The sequence below is a fragment of the Protopterus annectens genome, chromosome 4.part0 (genome assembly GCF_019279795.1).
Source record: "Protopterus annectens isolate FY-2018-M chromosome 4.part0, PAN1.0, whole genome shotgun sequence".
In the NCBI taxonomy this organism is placed as follows: Eukaryota; Metazoa; Chordata; order Ceratodontiformes; family Protopteridae; genus Protopterus; species Protopterus annectens.
The window spans coordinates 223,978,566-223,995,294 of NC_056733.1; the positions used below are offsets into that span (position 1 = coordinate 223,978,566).

At 43.4% G+C, this 16,729-nt stretch overlaps 1 protein-coding gene across 1 annotated transcript in view; it reads right to left on the bottom strand.

The window, feature by feature from the left end:
* The window catches only part of RFNG (RFNG O-fucosylpeptide 3-beta-N-acetylglucosaminyltransferase), a 437,995-nt gene that overhangs the window by 66,304 nt on the left and 354,962 nt on the right, over positions 1-16,729 (bottom strand). The window contains exon 9 of the mRNA XM_044069727.1: positions 13,828-13,913. Within this exon, the coding sequence (XP_043925662.1) occupies positions 13,828-13,913 (86 nt within the window). The remainder of the gene's footprint in view (positions 1-13,827; positions 13,914-16,729) is intronic.

Here is a 16,729-nt window from a genome sequence, read left to right on the forward strand (position 1 = left end):
TATGAGTGCCCATAGTTTTTTGCTAATACTGATCAGAGATGCCTTCCCTTTTTGGGATTTTGCTCTATCATGTAGTAGCTTCCTCCTTCTATTGTACAGTTTATTTATGGCTGGGGTCCACCAGACAGGACAGTCTGCCTTTGGAGGATTGGGTCTTGGTTTTATTTGGGATTGCATGATCCATGCATTCCTGAAGGTGTTCATAGAATGCATTTATAAAGGATTCTGCGGTCTGGGCCGTATTTTCCACATGCCCGGGGGCTTTGAAGGATTCCACCACAGTTTTGAGGAGTGTGAAATTTGCTTTAGAGAAGTTTTTCATTGTGGTTTTCTGGGCAGGGGGTGGGGTTGGGATGTGAATATCCAGTCAGATTAGTTTATGGTCTGAGCTTACCAGTGAGGGATACACTTCTGGTCTGGAGCATAAAGTCCCCATGTTGGTGATGATCAGGTCCAGTATGTTTTCCCCTCTTGTGGGAGTGGTAACAAGTTGTTCCATAGCATTTGAGTTTATAAATTCTAGGAACCTTTGGGCTAGGTTGTTGGAGCTAGAGTAATGCTCCCAGTCTATGTTTGGGTAGTTGAAGTCGCCCAATATAATGGTGTTTGGAGAGACCTTCATATTTTCCAGTGTTCTCAGGAAGGCCGAGTGGGGTTCCTGGGTTTGGGAGGGTGGTCTGTAGCAGACTATAAACTGGAAGGCAGTTTTACCCACTGTTAGTTGCACATGGATAGTCTCTGATGGTTTGTGCTGCGCCACCAACCTGGAGGTGTGGGTATCTGATGAATATTGATACTCCCCCTACTTTTGTGGTTCGGTCCAAGTTTTGGGGCCAAAATGCATGGTATGAGGTATAACCTGGTAGTGCTGGGGTGCCCTCGGGAGCCTTGAACCAGGTTTCTGTTACTGCACAGATATCAATGTTCTCCACGCTAAGGAGAGTTTCAAGTGCGTGCATCTTGAGGTTTAGACTTCTGTCGTTGAGTAGCATTACTCTTAATTTCTTATCCCTTGTGATACCTATGGAGGTGGGTTTGTCTTTTGAGCCTTGCCTAAAAAAGGCACTATGGGGGTAGCAAGAGCCTTTGCCAATATCCGAAAGCCCAGAGGTGACAGGTGCAAGCCGTCCCTAGCGAAGCATCGTGGCTTGTCGAGCATGTCATCCCAGGCTGACAGGCATTGGATCCCTTTTGAATGACACCAATACTTAAGCCAATTGTTGAAATTGATCATCTTGTCTTCATATTGTGGCATCATTCTTGGTGAGGGTAAGATGCTACTCAAGGTCAGGGTCATACCAGCCTGGGCTACATGCTCAGAGAGCTCCTCTGTGTCTCTTTTCATGTAGTCCAGGGAGGTACGTCTCAGGTCATTCACATCAGCATGGACAATGACTGAGTCATATTTGTACTTCCCCTTGGAGTGACCTGAGTGTTTGTGTTATGTGGCAGATTCTAGCGCCCGACAGGCAGCTCACTGTGACCTTCTCCTTGTTCATCCTGGTGAGCGGGATGTCAGTGTGCCTGACGATAGAGTCACCTATTACAAGTGTATCAGGTGTGTTGTTTAGCCTTAAGGGCTGTGACTGTTCGGCACACTGGCTTTGTGAGCTATGTGTTGCAAGCGTTTTGTTTTGGGGTAGCGGTTGCTTGGGTGTCTGCTTTGGAGATCACTGCTGCTTAGGCAGATTTTTATTTAGAGCCTCTGAGTATGTTTTTGTGTGTTTATGTGTTCGGTTTGCTGTCGTGGTAGGTCTATGTGAGACTGGAATTGTAGTGAGTGTGGTTTCCTTCTCCGCCTGACTGGTTACACCAGTACTGAGTTGAGAGAGCTTAGCCTCCAGTTTGGTTATATGGTTGCATCTCTCACATGTGTTGGAATTTGTTGGGAGGAGGAGAGGGTTGTCTGTGTACATGAGGCAAGTTGTAACATTGCCTCAAGATTCTCAGATTCACCAGTTGGACCAGAGAGGAGATTGACAACTGACCTTTGGACATGCTAGAATAGTAATGGGAATTCCTTTATAATTGAAAAAAAAGGCCAGTGGGGAACAAGGTATTCAAGGGGAGTTTGTGAGGGTGTAGTGCTTTTAGTTTTTTAGTGCTGACTTGTATAGCTGCTTTAGTGAGCAAGTGCCAGGTAACTTAAATGCAGTGTGTTACATGCAACTTAAATGCAAAAACGACAAACAGTAACTTTCTTTCAAGTGAAACAAGGAAATAAGTACAGTAAGCAATGCAGATATCACTAGGGATCCATTGAAGTGCTGAAAAGCCACATTTTAGGTGGAATTAGCTTTTCAGGGAAATAACAAGCAAACAAACAACAAGCATACAAACAAAGCTAGATTCAGCAGGCCTAGATCTAGTCTATGCTACAGCAAACAAGGGGTGCCAATTTCAGTAAGAAGCAGTTCAAATATGCAGGCACTACAAGCCTTTAACCAGAAATTCCCAGCTCAGAAGGGCAGAGTCCAGCCTCTCCTCCCACAAGAGTGCAGACCACGAACCCCCTTAATGTAAAATAACTGGCCTGAAGCCCAAGTGCTTAAACCAGAACTTTTAGAATAACAGACACTGAGCCCTCAGCCAGCAGTTCCCAACTTACAAGGATGTAAGCTACCTGTCCTGCCACCACAGTGCAGGCCACAAACCTTCCTAATGTAAAACTGGTCTGAAGCCCAAGTGCTTAATCCAAAAGACTTAGAATGATAGCTACACTTTAATCAAGTTACTACCAAGCAGTAATAAATACAATTGAATACTTTAAAGAATGCCTGGATTAGTGCTCAAGTTATACAAACAAAGCTAGATTCAGCAGGCCTGGATCTAGTCTATGCTACAGCAAACAAGGTGTACCAATTTCAGTAAGAAGCAGTTCAAATATGCAGGCACTATAAAGCCTTTACCCAGAAATTCCCAGCTCAGAAGGGCAGAGTCCAGGCTCTCCTCCCACAAGAGTGCAGACCACGAACCCTCTTAATGTAAAATAACTGACATAAAGCCCAAGTGCTTAAACCAGAATTAATACACTTATAGAATCATAGACACTGAGCCCTCAATCAGCAGTTCTCAACTTAGGATGTAAGCTACCTGTTCTGCCACTACAGTGCAGACCACAAACCTTCTTAATGTAAAACAACTGGTCTGAAGCCCAAGTGCTTAAACTAAAAGGCATAGAATGAGTTACACCAAGCAGTAATAAATACAATTGAGTACTTTTAAGATGATGCAAAAGAAAAATAAAGTAGGAAGAAACACAAATACAGTAAAAGCAAATACATTTTTTTTAGTGGAAAGAGAGAAAGGAGTAGCACAAACTAAGCTGATTGGCCTTCTCAAATGTTCTCTCTGTACTGGGTAGAATGAGGTAATGACACTAAATTGGGAGGAGGGTCCCAGATCAAATTTACACTAGGGGCGGGCAACTGCAAAGCCACAAACTATAAAAACACTATAGCAACAGGGAGAGAGAGGGTGAGAAACAAACTGCAGAAATGTTTCTCACAGCTGAAAAGCAGCAGTGAGCCTTTAAATGAAAGTTTTAAACAGCTAAAGGAGCCTCTAGAAAAAAAGTTTAACTGCAACAAGTTATAAGAAACAAACAACCCAACAGATGCTTAATAAAAGTGGACAATTTTCAGTCAATACCTCACACACAGTGAAACTAGCTAGAAATATACACAGTACACAAAGTGCTATAAATAAAGAAATAAAGAACAAAATAAACAAAAAAAACAGGAAATGTTATATATTATAGCTCCGAGTTTCCTCAGTGTCCTTCCTTCGATCAGCTCAGTGTGAAATGGCAGAACACTCACAACTGAACTTCTTAGGTAACAGAAAGTTGAAACCTGAGATGGCTTTTAAGAAAGAAATCTCAAAAGAACCAATGAGGTGCTTAGTCTAAGCTGTAGTCCAGGTGACCTCAGTCAGCCAATGACCTCAAACAATTCTCTCTCACTGAAATGCCTGATGGCTTTGGCTAAACCAAAACGTCCCTGAATATGTGCTCAGACACACAGCCTCCACAAACACTAGGCCCAAATACAAGCCTGAATATGGAAATGCTACAAATATCCCCACTACTTAGAACTGCAGAAAAGTTTCTCACAGCTGAAAAGCAGCAGCGAGCCTTTAAATTAAAGTTTTAAACATCTAAAGGAGCCTCTAGAAAAAAAAGAGTTTAACTGCAACAAGTTATCAGAAACAAACAACCCAACAGATGCTTAATAAAAGTGGGCAATTTCCAGTTAATACCTCACACACAGTGAAACTAGCTATATAAATACACAGTACACAAAGTGCTATAAATAACAAAGAAATAAAGAACAAAATAAATGAAAAACAGGATACTTAATGTTATATATTATAGCTCCGAGTTTCCTCAGTGTCCTTCCTTTCATCAGCTCAGTGTGAAATGAATGGGAAAGGAAGAGATAATTGGGAACATGTTTTTTAGGAATGTAATAAAGAAGTTACATTCTTACTATAACATGCCATTTGTGTTGTCGATCTTCATCTATTCTTGGCAATTGAGTTATGGTTCTGATCCTCAGAACTGGCTCGGTCGTTACATAGCTCTTGCCAGCCAAAAAACTCTCAAGCTAAGAGTCTACCCACAATGCCCCTCTCCACATTACCTCAGATCGAATTTGCAGACTTATAGAAAAATAGGAGGAAACTAAACTGAATGAAGAAGCCACGTCCAAGGTGTGTCCTACCACAAAACCCAGGACAAAGATTCACTCCTCCAGGAATCCACAGGAGGGGGAAGGAGGATGGGATACCAAGAATAAATGAAGAACAACAACACAGATGGAACGTTATGATAAAAACATAACTTCTTTATCTGATGTTGTCAATCTTCATCTATTCTTGACAACAGGGACAGAGTCCCCAGCTACTTTAGATCTTGGGTGGCCCTATGGAAATATATTCCTGAGAACCATAAAACCAAAGGAGGCTCTTCCCATGGAGACCAAATCTAATTTGTAAAGGTATGTGGAGCAACCCACGCACTGGTGCAGGTAACTTGAGATTCTTCCTGTTATAAATTTAAGTAATAAAATCTGTTAACCATTTTGTCAAGGTAACTTTAGAAACAGATTTTCCTAGGGTTGTACCAGAAAAGGATATAAACAACTGTTCTTATTTCCTAAATTCTTTTGTTCTGCTGAGGTAGAAATGTAATTGTCTGTGAACATCCAACAAGTGTAGGCAACATTCTCCTTTGCTGGAAAAATTGGGAAAGAAAACAGGCAAGTCTATGGCTGGATTAATGGTGGACTCTGAGACCACCTTCTGAAGAAAAGATGGATTGGTTCTGAGTGTAACTCTATCCTTAAGGAAAATTAAGTAAGGGGTTTTTGAACATAAGGCCTGCAATTAAGACGCTCCTTCTTGCAGAGATCATAGCTATGAGAAACATTTTCCAAGATAAAAACTAAGTCGCATGTAGCTGCTGGTTCAAAGGGGGGTAAATACCAGTGACTGCAGAACTGTCAGGTCCCATGGAGGTAGAGTATCTTTAAAAGGAGGCTTTAATCGAATTATTCTCTTGAGGAAGACCTTGTATAGTCTATGTGAAATTAAAGTGAGATCTCCGAAGCCATTATGGAAATTAGAGATAGCAGCTAGAATGAGTAACTGTAGAGAAGGAAGCTCCTTTACCAAAAAGGATGGTCAGAAATTCTAAACCTTTTTACACAAGAGCCAAAAAAGGGTCTAGACCACTACCACAAGACCAGATTGAAAATCTCTTCTGCTTACCGAGGCAGAGTTTCCTGGTAGATGGTTTATGCGAGCCCAGCAAATTTTTTCACACCGGGGATGGTATATCATCACGTCTGATGACGATCAGAATTGGAGGAATCAAGCAGTTACCTTGAGACACTGAAGACTAGGATCACTAGTCCCCGAGGGTGAGACAGAAGTTCTGGATCTGTGCCCTGAATCCATGGACGGTGAACTAGATGAAGCCATAGGAAGGGAAACCAAATTTGTTGAGGCCAGTAGGGTGCAATAAGGATAATCACTTTGCTTCTCAACCTGGCTGCTTTCTTGAGAAACAGCTGGATCAGTGGGAAAGGAGGGAAGGCATAGAGGAGACCCGGGGGCCAATCAAAGAGAAGACCGTCTCTCAGAGACTTCCCCTGAGGTGGTATTAGGGCAAAGTAGCTTCTGCCCTTGTTGGTTTGGGGTGATGCAAAAAGGTCACATCAAGGCTGGCCCCAGTGACAAAAGATGTTCTTCGCTACATTGGGATTGAGAGACCACTAGTGAGGCAGTAGAATGCATCTGCTTAGTTTGTTTGCTATCACGTCTGAACTCCCCGGGATGTACATTGTTATCAGAAAGAGGTTGGAGGCAATGGCCCACTGATATACTCCAAGGGCTTCTCCATGGGATCTGGTTCCCCTTTGTTTGTTGATTTACTAGACTAAGGACATGCTGTCTGACTGGATAGCAACTGTTCCTGGAGGACAGATTGAAATGCCTGCAAAGCTAATAGCACTGCCCCCGACTCCAGGATGCTGATATACAGATTAGCTTCTATCGGAGATCAAGTGCCTTGGACTGTCTTTCCCAGATAATGCCACCCCCCCCCCACCCCACCCCATCTGGGAGGCATCGGTGTTCACTATGGCCTTAGGTTGAGGAGGGACAAAGGGGTGGCCCAAACAAATTTCTTCAGAATCCATCCAACAGGATAGGTCCTTTTTGCAGCAACTGTTGATAAAACTGGGGTAGTTCATTGGATGTGTTAGAATAGACCATTGATTCACAAGAAGCCATTGCAGTAACCTTGTGTGGAATCTCGCTAGCAGGACCAGAGTGATAGCTGCTGCCATGGACCCCAAAGCCTGAAGCACCAGTAAGGCTAATACGTTTTGCATAGGATAGAATGTAGTTGAATTTTATCTTCTGCAATCTGTGAAGGGGGAGGGAGGCTACACATTATAGGGTATTTAAACAAGCTCCTATGAATTCCATATCCTGAGTGTGAGTCAGCTGAGACTTTGTATGACTGACTGTGATGTCAAGACGTAGGAACAACTGTAGGGTAAATTCCGTTGTCTGAAGCAGTGGATGTCTGGTGGGAGCGTTGATGAGCCAGTCAACTAGATATGGAAACACCCAGAATCTGTGCAGTCTCAAGTGGGCTGTTAGTGCTACCATACACTTGGTGAACACCCTGGGGGCTGTGCTGAGACCAAAGGGCAGCACTCTGAACTGAAAGTGACTGGCTCCTATTCTAAAGCAGAGAAACCTTCTTGAGCAGTTGTTAATCTTTATGTGGTAATATGCATCTTGAAGGTCTATCGAGCAAATTCAATCATGTTCTTCTAAAAAGGGAAGTATTGACTGAACTGTAACCATCTGGAATTTGGATTGTTCAACAAATTTGTTTAGGATGCAGAGATCCACAATTGGTCTCCAGTCCCCTGTATTTTCTGGCACCAAAAAGAACCTCGAGTAAAATCCGGATCCTACCTGGTCTGGTGGGACTTCCTGGGTGATTCTTTTTTCTAGCAGCTTTTCTATTCTAAGGCTGCTTGGTCCCTCTGATTGGGTGGAACTTCAGGGAATCTTATTTGATTTATTGGATAAAGAGTGAAGGGAATAAGGTAACCTCTGGTAATAATTCTCAGCACCCAAGCATCTGTGGTTATCTGTCGACAGGCTGTTGGGTGCAAAGAAAATCTTTCCCCGACTACTTCCAGAGGTAAACAATTGGGCCCCATTCAGAAGCGCTGACAGGGATGGCCAGAGAAGGAATCTCTGGTACCCTGATTCTGCGGGCCACTCCTGCCTCTAGGATGGCATCTTCCATTATAGCTCCCCCCTCTGCCCTGAGGGGAGTCTCCATCACTCGTGTCCTGGAAAGATCTCTGGGACTTTTTAAACTACATCTTCCCACTCCTCTGATTCCTTGGATAAGATCATTGGGGAGCAGAGCATGCCCATTGTAGACAGGGTCTTTCCATCTTTCTCACACCTGGCTAGAGTTTCTTTGGCTTTGGGGCCTAACAAAGAAGATCCATCAAAAGGAACATTGATGAAGGAAGACTTTAATGGCTCCGCAAACTCACAAAGGTGCATGATGCATGCAAGCATGTTGATGAATTGCACCACCTGAACCGGCTGACCTGGTCGCCTCTTCGGCTGCATGTGCAGCCTCATGGACGAATTAGAAAAAGACTCCAGGGTAGCTAACTGGGAGGCCACTTTTTCCTGGACCCACTCAGATACAGTTCCTGCTAGGGTATTCAAAATCTCCTTGATCATATCCCTCTGGAGCCTAGTGAAATGTGCCATGAAATTCAAGGACCCAAGGGTAAAGGGCGATGATGCATAAACCTGCTTTCCAAATCTGTCCATCACCCTAGACTCCCACTTAGAAGGATGAACAGAAGAACTTTCCTCAGCTAGTTCCTTTTTGGTGGTGGCCGCTACCACCATGGCATTTACTGTTAATCCTTTTGCCCAGTGCTGGTGGTCCTCAAGAGTGGAGAGTATTTTATCTGGTCTCTCGGAAATTGGTTCTATTGAACCAGGGCCCTTCCAAGCCCACTAAGCAATCAACTTAATGAGATTGTCAGAGGAAGGAGTCACCAAGGAAGTAGATGGATGAGCTGCAAAGGTCTGCAAGTACACAGACTCCTCAGAGATAGGGCCTTTGGGCTACCAGTTACCCCTCTGTGTATGGATCTCTAGAATGTCTCCAAAGGAGCTGTCTTCCGGGGGTGACCAGAGGGAACCCTCCCCATCATCAAAATCTTTGTCCTCACTGACAGACTCTTCAGGGGAATCCAGGTGTTTTCTCTTACACAGCTTCTTCCGAGGGGGCTTTTCAGTGGGAATATCTGAAGAGGACTTGTAAGAGGGTTGATCCTTAGATGGAATCTCTTGCATCTTTGCAGCTCACTGTCTGGGCATGGAGGTTGGTGGAAGCTCCAAGTAAGCAGGGGTCATGGGGTGAGACTCCGGTAACACAGCAGCAACCTGGGAACTTGCGGTGGCCAATGCCCTCTCCACAGCTTGAAAGGCAACCGTTGTAGTTCAAAGAGGTAAGGGACGACTCAGAATAAAAAACATGAGTCGACTCAAACCCCTGGAACTGATGGCAGAGGCATGATCACAGACACCAGTCAGTTCCAAAGGCACTGATGGACTCGGAGTTGTGCCCCGAACCGAAGACAAGGATGTTGTTGGTGTTGGGGCCACAGGAACCGGTGTGGTCGAAGTTGACAACTCTAATGCCTGAGGGAGGTCAGAGGAGGAATATATGTTGGGAGCGCTGGGGGAATACTCCCCTGCTCCAGGTGGGAGAAGGGGCTGAGAAGATGGAGGAAGACCCCTAGCTGTCAGAAGCTGATCCACCAACCTCGCTATATCAACTTCTGAAAGACTCCAGGAGGAGCGAACAGACAATCTGGAGGGAGATTCTGGCCTTCCTAAAAATGGGCTAGGGAGTTGAACTAGGATGGGGTCAACAGACGGGGAATATCTCGTCCTGGGTGCGTAGAACGTTTCAGTCTTCAGCACCAAAGTAGAAGGTATAACCTGCGAAGCAGTAGGAGATGTTGGTACCAATGTGAAAATTAAGGAAGCCGGTGTCATTACCAGTGCCACTGCTGTAACTGGTGCCAATGGCACCAAAGTAGTGGTTGGTGCCGAGGAATCAGTCTGTTTCTCTGAGGTTCGGAACCTTTAGTTTTTTGTTTTAAAGAGGAACCAATAGATGGGTACTTATGCTTTTTAGATGTCTGTGCTGATGGAGAAGTCAGCACTGAATGACTGGCTTTGGAACCAGAGGCCTGAAGTGGTTTACTGGCCTTGGACAAAGCTTCTTCAAAGGGGGCTTTCAGAAGCCCTTTAAGTATGAGTTTATTACGACATTCTACCAGCGCCCTAGTACTGAAGCTCTGACAGAGCACTCTAAATCCAAATGAGGAGCACCCAAACAATAAACATTTGAATCATACCTGTCAGAGTTAGGCATTTTTCTGCTGCACTCTTGGCACTGCTTAAATCCAGTGGCAGGCATACTTTTTTGCCATATTAGAAGAAAGGAAGGCAAAAAAACAGTCAAAAAGGTACACCACATAGTCACACACTCACAGAAGAATAAAAGGGGAAAATTCTACCAACAATGGTAGGGAGAATTACCAAATGGTAGTTAGGAAAGGAGAGGGGAACTACCAACAATGGTAGAAGAGAAATACCAACAGGTATGGGGAATCACAGGATTAAACCACTTGCACAAGAAAAGGTGGGTAGATAAAGGCTAAGAAATACTAAAAGAGTATTAACTAAGATATAAAGTTTGACACAGGATGAAAAATTAAAAAATTTTACTTAGTTGCGAGAGAAGAACCAGCTGATGTGTCTTCCTATAAGAGAGGCAAATGAGATCTGAGGTAATATGGAGAGGGGCATTGTGGGTAGACTCTTCGCTTGAGAGTTTTTTGGCTGGCGTGAGCTATATAACGGCACAGCTGGTTCCAAGGATCGGAAATGTAATGCAACTGTCAAGAATAGATGAAGACTGACATCAGATGAATTGTTTGCATCTAAAAATTCTCTAGAGTATTTTGGTGGAAATGTTGGAGGAACGAGCATTTGTTTAGACTTATGGAGTCTTGGGCTTACATTTTTGAAAGTGCAGTCTGTTTTGAACGTTTTGATACGTGGCTGGACACCCAAGACATCAAAATCCAGTCTCCTTAAACTCCCCCCGTACAAACACCACAGAAATCTTGTCCTCTCCTCTGCATTCTCAAAAATTCAGGCAGCGGATCATGAGGCCAACTGGGAGGTCCCATGACTGACTGATGGCACATAAGTTTCAACTTGCAAGTATGTACTAATGGTATATAGTGTAGTGGTCTCCTGAGAGGTTGCACCAGTGGATCTGGCAGACCCAGACAGCCTTCAAGGGCACAACTCAGACAGTAATGTCTTTGAGCATGGGGGGGGGGGGCTGTCAGACACTGATGTAGTATTGTCAACCTCCTCCTAGATTCTTGCCTTCTTCAAGTGCATCTCTGTTGATGACTTCTTCTCCAGGAAGTCAGGTGAAAAGATATAGTATGACATGGTAGTCTAGAACCAGACATGGCCTCTCAGTAATAAGTAATCCTGTGGAGATTCCATCTTGGGCTTTACAGATCTAAAAAAGCCCACTAGAGACAACTGGGCATGATGTGCTCCAGGTGCAGGCAAAAAAATGGTATAAAACTATAAAAAAAGTCTGTGCAGCATCTGTTTCCTTAACTTATTAATTATAACATCAGACATGAACAACTATCACTACTCAAATCAGCGAAGGCAACAACAACCAGGAGAAGGATTTCTTCCCCAATAGAGTACTTACCTGGAACTTGGAATCAAACTGACTTGATGAACTGGTGAAGCCACCAGAGGATTTGAGCTGTTCACAAGAAGTGCTTCAAGAAGGACCTGAAGATCAGATTAAATGATGTCCCTTTACACTACTGACACATCCTGATGTCATAGAGGGGGACAGACAAATGGGCATAGAGGGGGAAGAGTGAAGGGCTCTGAAAGTTTGTCAAGCCATCAGCCTTAAGACGGCAAGAATCTCAACAGTCAGAACTTCAAAAATGGACACTGAACACCTGCCCACCTTTGCAGTAACGTAACCTCAATTTAGTGCTGCACCCACACATCACACTTTGCAACAGACCACCATGACCTCTGGCATCACCACATTAATGATTTTGCTGCCTGTTAGCCTTATACGACCAATTCCTAAAAGAGATGCAAGCAGGTCAAGCCTCATCATCACCCCCTCCACCCCGATGCTAGCTTCAACAGGTGACTGAAAAGCTAATCAAACTCAGGCTGCTAAATTACAGTAAGGGCTTTATCCCTCTACACCAATGGAGCTGATTACTATGTTGATTTTACTTGGAAGAGAAGTTCAGCAAACCTACCAAATAGTGTGATACTCCACCTAAAAATGTTTTTCAAAGTTTGTGAGAGGATCTCTCTGTGGTCATCTAACAACCCCCCCCACCACCACCACCACAATCTGGACTCAAATGCTACTGAAGTAAGGACCAAGGCAGGCCAATTTTTGGTTGCCAGACAAAGACCAGATATACCATTTGGTTGTTTGATGCTTGCAATTTGGCATGTAGTATAAACTATGCCAGTGTACAGAACATTCATGAAACTGAAATCAAATGAAATTTTGAAACTTTACTATCTAGGGGAAAATGCCTATTTAAAACTGTTTATTTAGAGATGTATCACCTGGAAATAAGATGATTGGACGTATGGTTGACACTTCATAGGTTGGCAGAACAAAGAACATTCTCACCCAACTCCAGTGAGGTGAAGTATGTGGGTAAATGGTCCCCCAAAGGTGTCAATAACTGTTTAGTGATGAATGGTATTCAGTCCATTCAACCCATTTCATACAAGAGATTTCACCAACAGATGAGCAGCACCTTACAGCTCATTCAAGAAGCGAAGTTTAACAGTATATTTTGGACAGCAGCAAAGAATTAGAAGTCTGCTTAACCAAGAGCTCCATCCTTTTTTTTTTTCCTGAAAACACAACCTGGGAAAACTGCAAGATTTTGTTTTTTTGACAGTCGGGAAAAGCTATTTTTAACAGTACATTCTCTGTCTGCTGGTAGTCAAAAAGCAACAAGACAAATGTACACAGCACAAGTTGAATTTATCTCTGTGTACCACAGTACAACTAGATTTTATTTCTGTTTCTCAAAACTAGACCTCAGGTATGTGAGGAGTGCAGACTGAAGGAATATCTGACTAGAGAATGCCTTCCAGTATGAACTAGTCTCCATTTTGCAGCCTGGAGTTACTAAGGTCTTCCACTACCACTAAAGTTTCTTTGTTGTACGTTTGCTTTTTCCTCTGAGTATTTCTGTGTGTGTGTATGTGTGTGTGTGTGTGTGTGTGTGTGTGTGTGTGTGTGTGTGTGTGTGTGTGTGTGTGTGTGTGTGTGTGTGTGTACATGTACCAATCTTAGGCTGAAGTACACCACTGTAGGTCTAGCCATTAGTACTTAACACAAACCATATATACAGCACTGACGTCAAAGTTAGACAGACTCCAATGAGAATATAGTTACTGCAATCAACCATCTACATTTATAATGGGATGAGAATGTTACAACTCTGGCATGACATCATCAGCTACGACAACCAACAGTACTCATGCAAAGCAGTACATACAACCTTTGATACACAAGTCTTAAGAGCCACAAACTGTACAAGGTATTATATATGAAATAAGGACAGGGTGCAGCCACTACTAAATGACCATCTTTGTTTAATACTACTCTTGCAACATGTGAAGCAGGATGGAGGAGAGCTTTCACTAAATGACATACTGCATTTAGACATCTGATGGGATGGCATTAAAAAGGTATGCCTATAAATGCGGCATAACATATTGCCTGCAAACATGGCAAAATATTCAGACTCCCTGTTTTGTGTGTGTGTGTGTCTTTAGGGGGGGTGTGGCATGCACGTCAGTTTCTACTGTACTACAAGTCATCCATACTCGTGACAGGAATTCTTGTCCATTCAGACTGCACTACAGGTCAGAACATTCTTACTGTAGTTTAGTTTTTATCACTGCCCAAAAGATTATGCATACTTACAGCAAATTATGCTCACTTTGCTCATAACTGGTTAGCTGTACAACCCTCCCCCAATTATTAAAAAAGTACATATAAGCCATGGATGCAGCCTTCTCTATGAAATACCTCTCAGCCAAAGAGGTGGCAACACAAAACCACCCTAAGATAAACCAACTTACCTAGTTGGGTCTTTATCCAAGCTGAAAGCTCCTCTCACACTCACAACATTGTATTTGTTCTCAGGGCCTCCATAACTCAGTGTTACCTGTGATATACAGACAGACAGAAAAAGGACATCAAACATTTGTTTAATCTGCTGCCACAATCCAGGCATTGTGGAAACACCTTGCTCTAAGAACCAAAATTCTACCAAGGAAAGGAGGTATCCTATTTGTTTCATACAGTAACAAGGAAATTAGAAATTAAAATAATTTTATGACTCATCCTCACCTAAAAAAGCAATGTCTGAAAATTCAACAAACTTCTGCTGTGAAGCAGAGTGCTGCTAACTGTGCCTTTCAAGCACGCTTGTTAATGCACAAGTGGTTTACAAACTTTTTCTATGACAAGACTGCTAGTAAAGTACTGGCACTGTCAACTGCCTCCTCTGCCACACTCTGATATCAAGGACTGGACGCCACATGCCCGATGGTCAGAAGGGATGTGCCTCATACCAAAAATGAATATTCAGAGAGGAGATCATGGTGCTTTTCACTCACTCATGGATTCCAGGTGGGTTGTTCCACATTCTAGGTCTAAGTGGTGGGCCTGTCAGGGCAGCAGCTGTCAAACTTCTGCATGTGGGGTAGAAAATCACAGAGATACCTGTACACTACTGTTTCCATCCTCAGAACTATAGTATTTATTTCATCTGATGGTTAAATACAATGGGGTAAACAGTTATTCTGACATGACATGAACATGCCAGAAGGAACGGTCCTCCCTAGTACACAGACGTTTTGGCCCTGAATGCATTCAGTAAGTGACCCATATGCTTGAGAAGCTTGCTGGGGAAGGACAGAAGTGAACAGCCAATGCTGGATTTCCCATGCTGGAGGCAGAGTACTGATGGAGTCCTCCTGCAACATTGTCACCTGTCCACCTGGGGACAAGACAAAATAATGGACCAAATGGAGATGGGCTTGATAGTGAAGGGGGGGTGAATGGTGTATAAAGTTTGTGGGGAAGTGAATGGGGCTAAAGTGGAGGGTAGAGCAAATGGGGGCAAAACAATTCATCTACTTACACCCACTACAGTGAAATAAGATGGCAGACAAATACTATAGTTAACAAATACCAACATGAAGGTGCAGCAAAAGGAAAGTGGCACAAACTAGACAAGTTAATGTAACAATGCCTGTAATGACATCCCTTGCAATAAATGCACATTTAAAAAGTAAAAGTATCAGCACAGGCAGCCAGAATTCAATTAACAGCTCAAGTGCTTGATGGCAGGGGAGAATGAATGTGCCCATCCTGTGGACAGGGAAGGAAGGAGGATAGAGTAGGAATGAGAACTTCCACAATCCCTTGGAAGAGAGGTTTCAATGAAAATAGTGCCCTGTGGAGTGAGCTTTTGGCTCACCAAGCCACCTTGTGATGGACTAAGCCTAGCCATTTTTCCCAAAAGAATGATTATGTCCTGCATCCAAAAAGGACAAGGAGGACCAGGCATTTATAAGTTACTTCTGTCCATAAGGGACATGGGTGCCAGGCCTGCTGGTGTAAATTTCCTATTCCTCATCCACAGGTATAGGTTGTGCTTAAACTGTGCAATAGACAAACTCAGCTTCACATGGATGGGAAGCCTGTTCTACAGGAGGGGCACTTCTGGGACACATCTGTCTCTCCAGCATGTAATGTTTATGTCACAGACAAAATTCAGGTCCCTAGACCTTTTTTTTTCTGGTACTCTCTAACTTACAAATACAATAGAGATTCATAAGTGTGGGATTTGCAGATGACTTGTAAGCCAGGCATAGATCACCCATCAACAATCTATAGGAGACCGAGTAGAGGGAATGGGCTTTAAGAGCCTTTGCATATGGCAGGTTTGTTGCACCTTGTATTCTTTTAGTAAGGAACCTTTGAGGTCGCTCTAGTTGCTGCATAGTCCTGGTCAGGTACATACCAAAGGAAGCATTGTACTCTATGATTGGTCTGATAACGGCAGAGTACAGTGGGATAATGACCTCTTTGGACCTAGATGCCATGTCCTTACCTATAAGGTGAGCAACATAAAAGGATTTCCTCACCACTGTGGCCAAGTGGTGGTCAAAGGTAAGGCTAATAGTGCGTACCCAGATCCCTGACCACTGGTTCGACTCTTAGGTTTGTATTATCAACATGGTAATTAGCAGAGATGGTTGATTTCCCAATTGGTACAATTATACATTTCTAGCATTGAGTTTAAGACTGTGGTTTTGACACTACTTATTAGAGATATACCATCTTGAAGAATGCCAGTGTCTTGCAGGGGAGTTGATGATAATCCCCAGCATGCAATCATCTGGGAACTTAGCCATAAACCTTTAGCATTTGCTTCCAGTTCAGAGAAACAGATGCCAAAAAATGAGCGGGCCCAGTACGAAGCCCTGAGGGACTCCGCTACTGACTGGCCTTTTGGTGGAGGTGGCCTCACCTATTTTGACCTCCTGGGTCCTGTCAGCCAGTTGGCTATCCAGTGGGTGATAAAAGGGTTTATAACTAAATTAGTGAGCTTGTCAATAATGCCTGAGTGGGGTATTCTATCAAAAGCCTTGGCCAGGTCGAGGTAAGCTGTGTGCAGTCTTACCTTCTTCCAATGCTTTGGTGACCCTCTCAAAAATGTCTACCAGATTTAAAAGGCATGACCTTCCTTTAACAAAGCTGAACTGTGATGGTTCCAGTATTTACAGTTTTCCTATGTCGTCATTTATCATGTTTACGATGATTCTTTCTGTGGCCTTGCATATGAGGCTGGTAAGATTTATGGGCCTGTAGTTACCCGATCACTGGCTGGACCTCCTTTATGCAGGGAATGAATGTAGCCATCTTTCATTTCTTTGACACAAAACCTGACTGAAAGCTCCAACTGAAAAG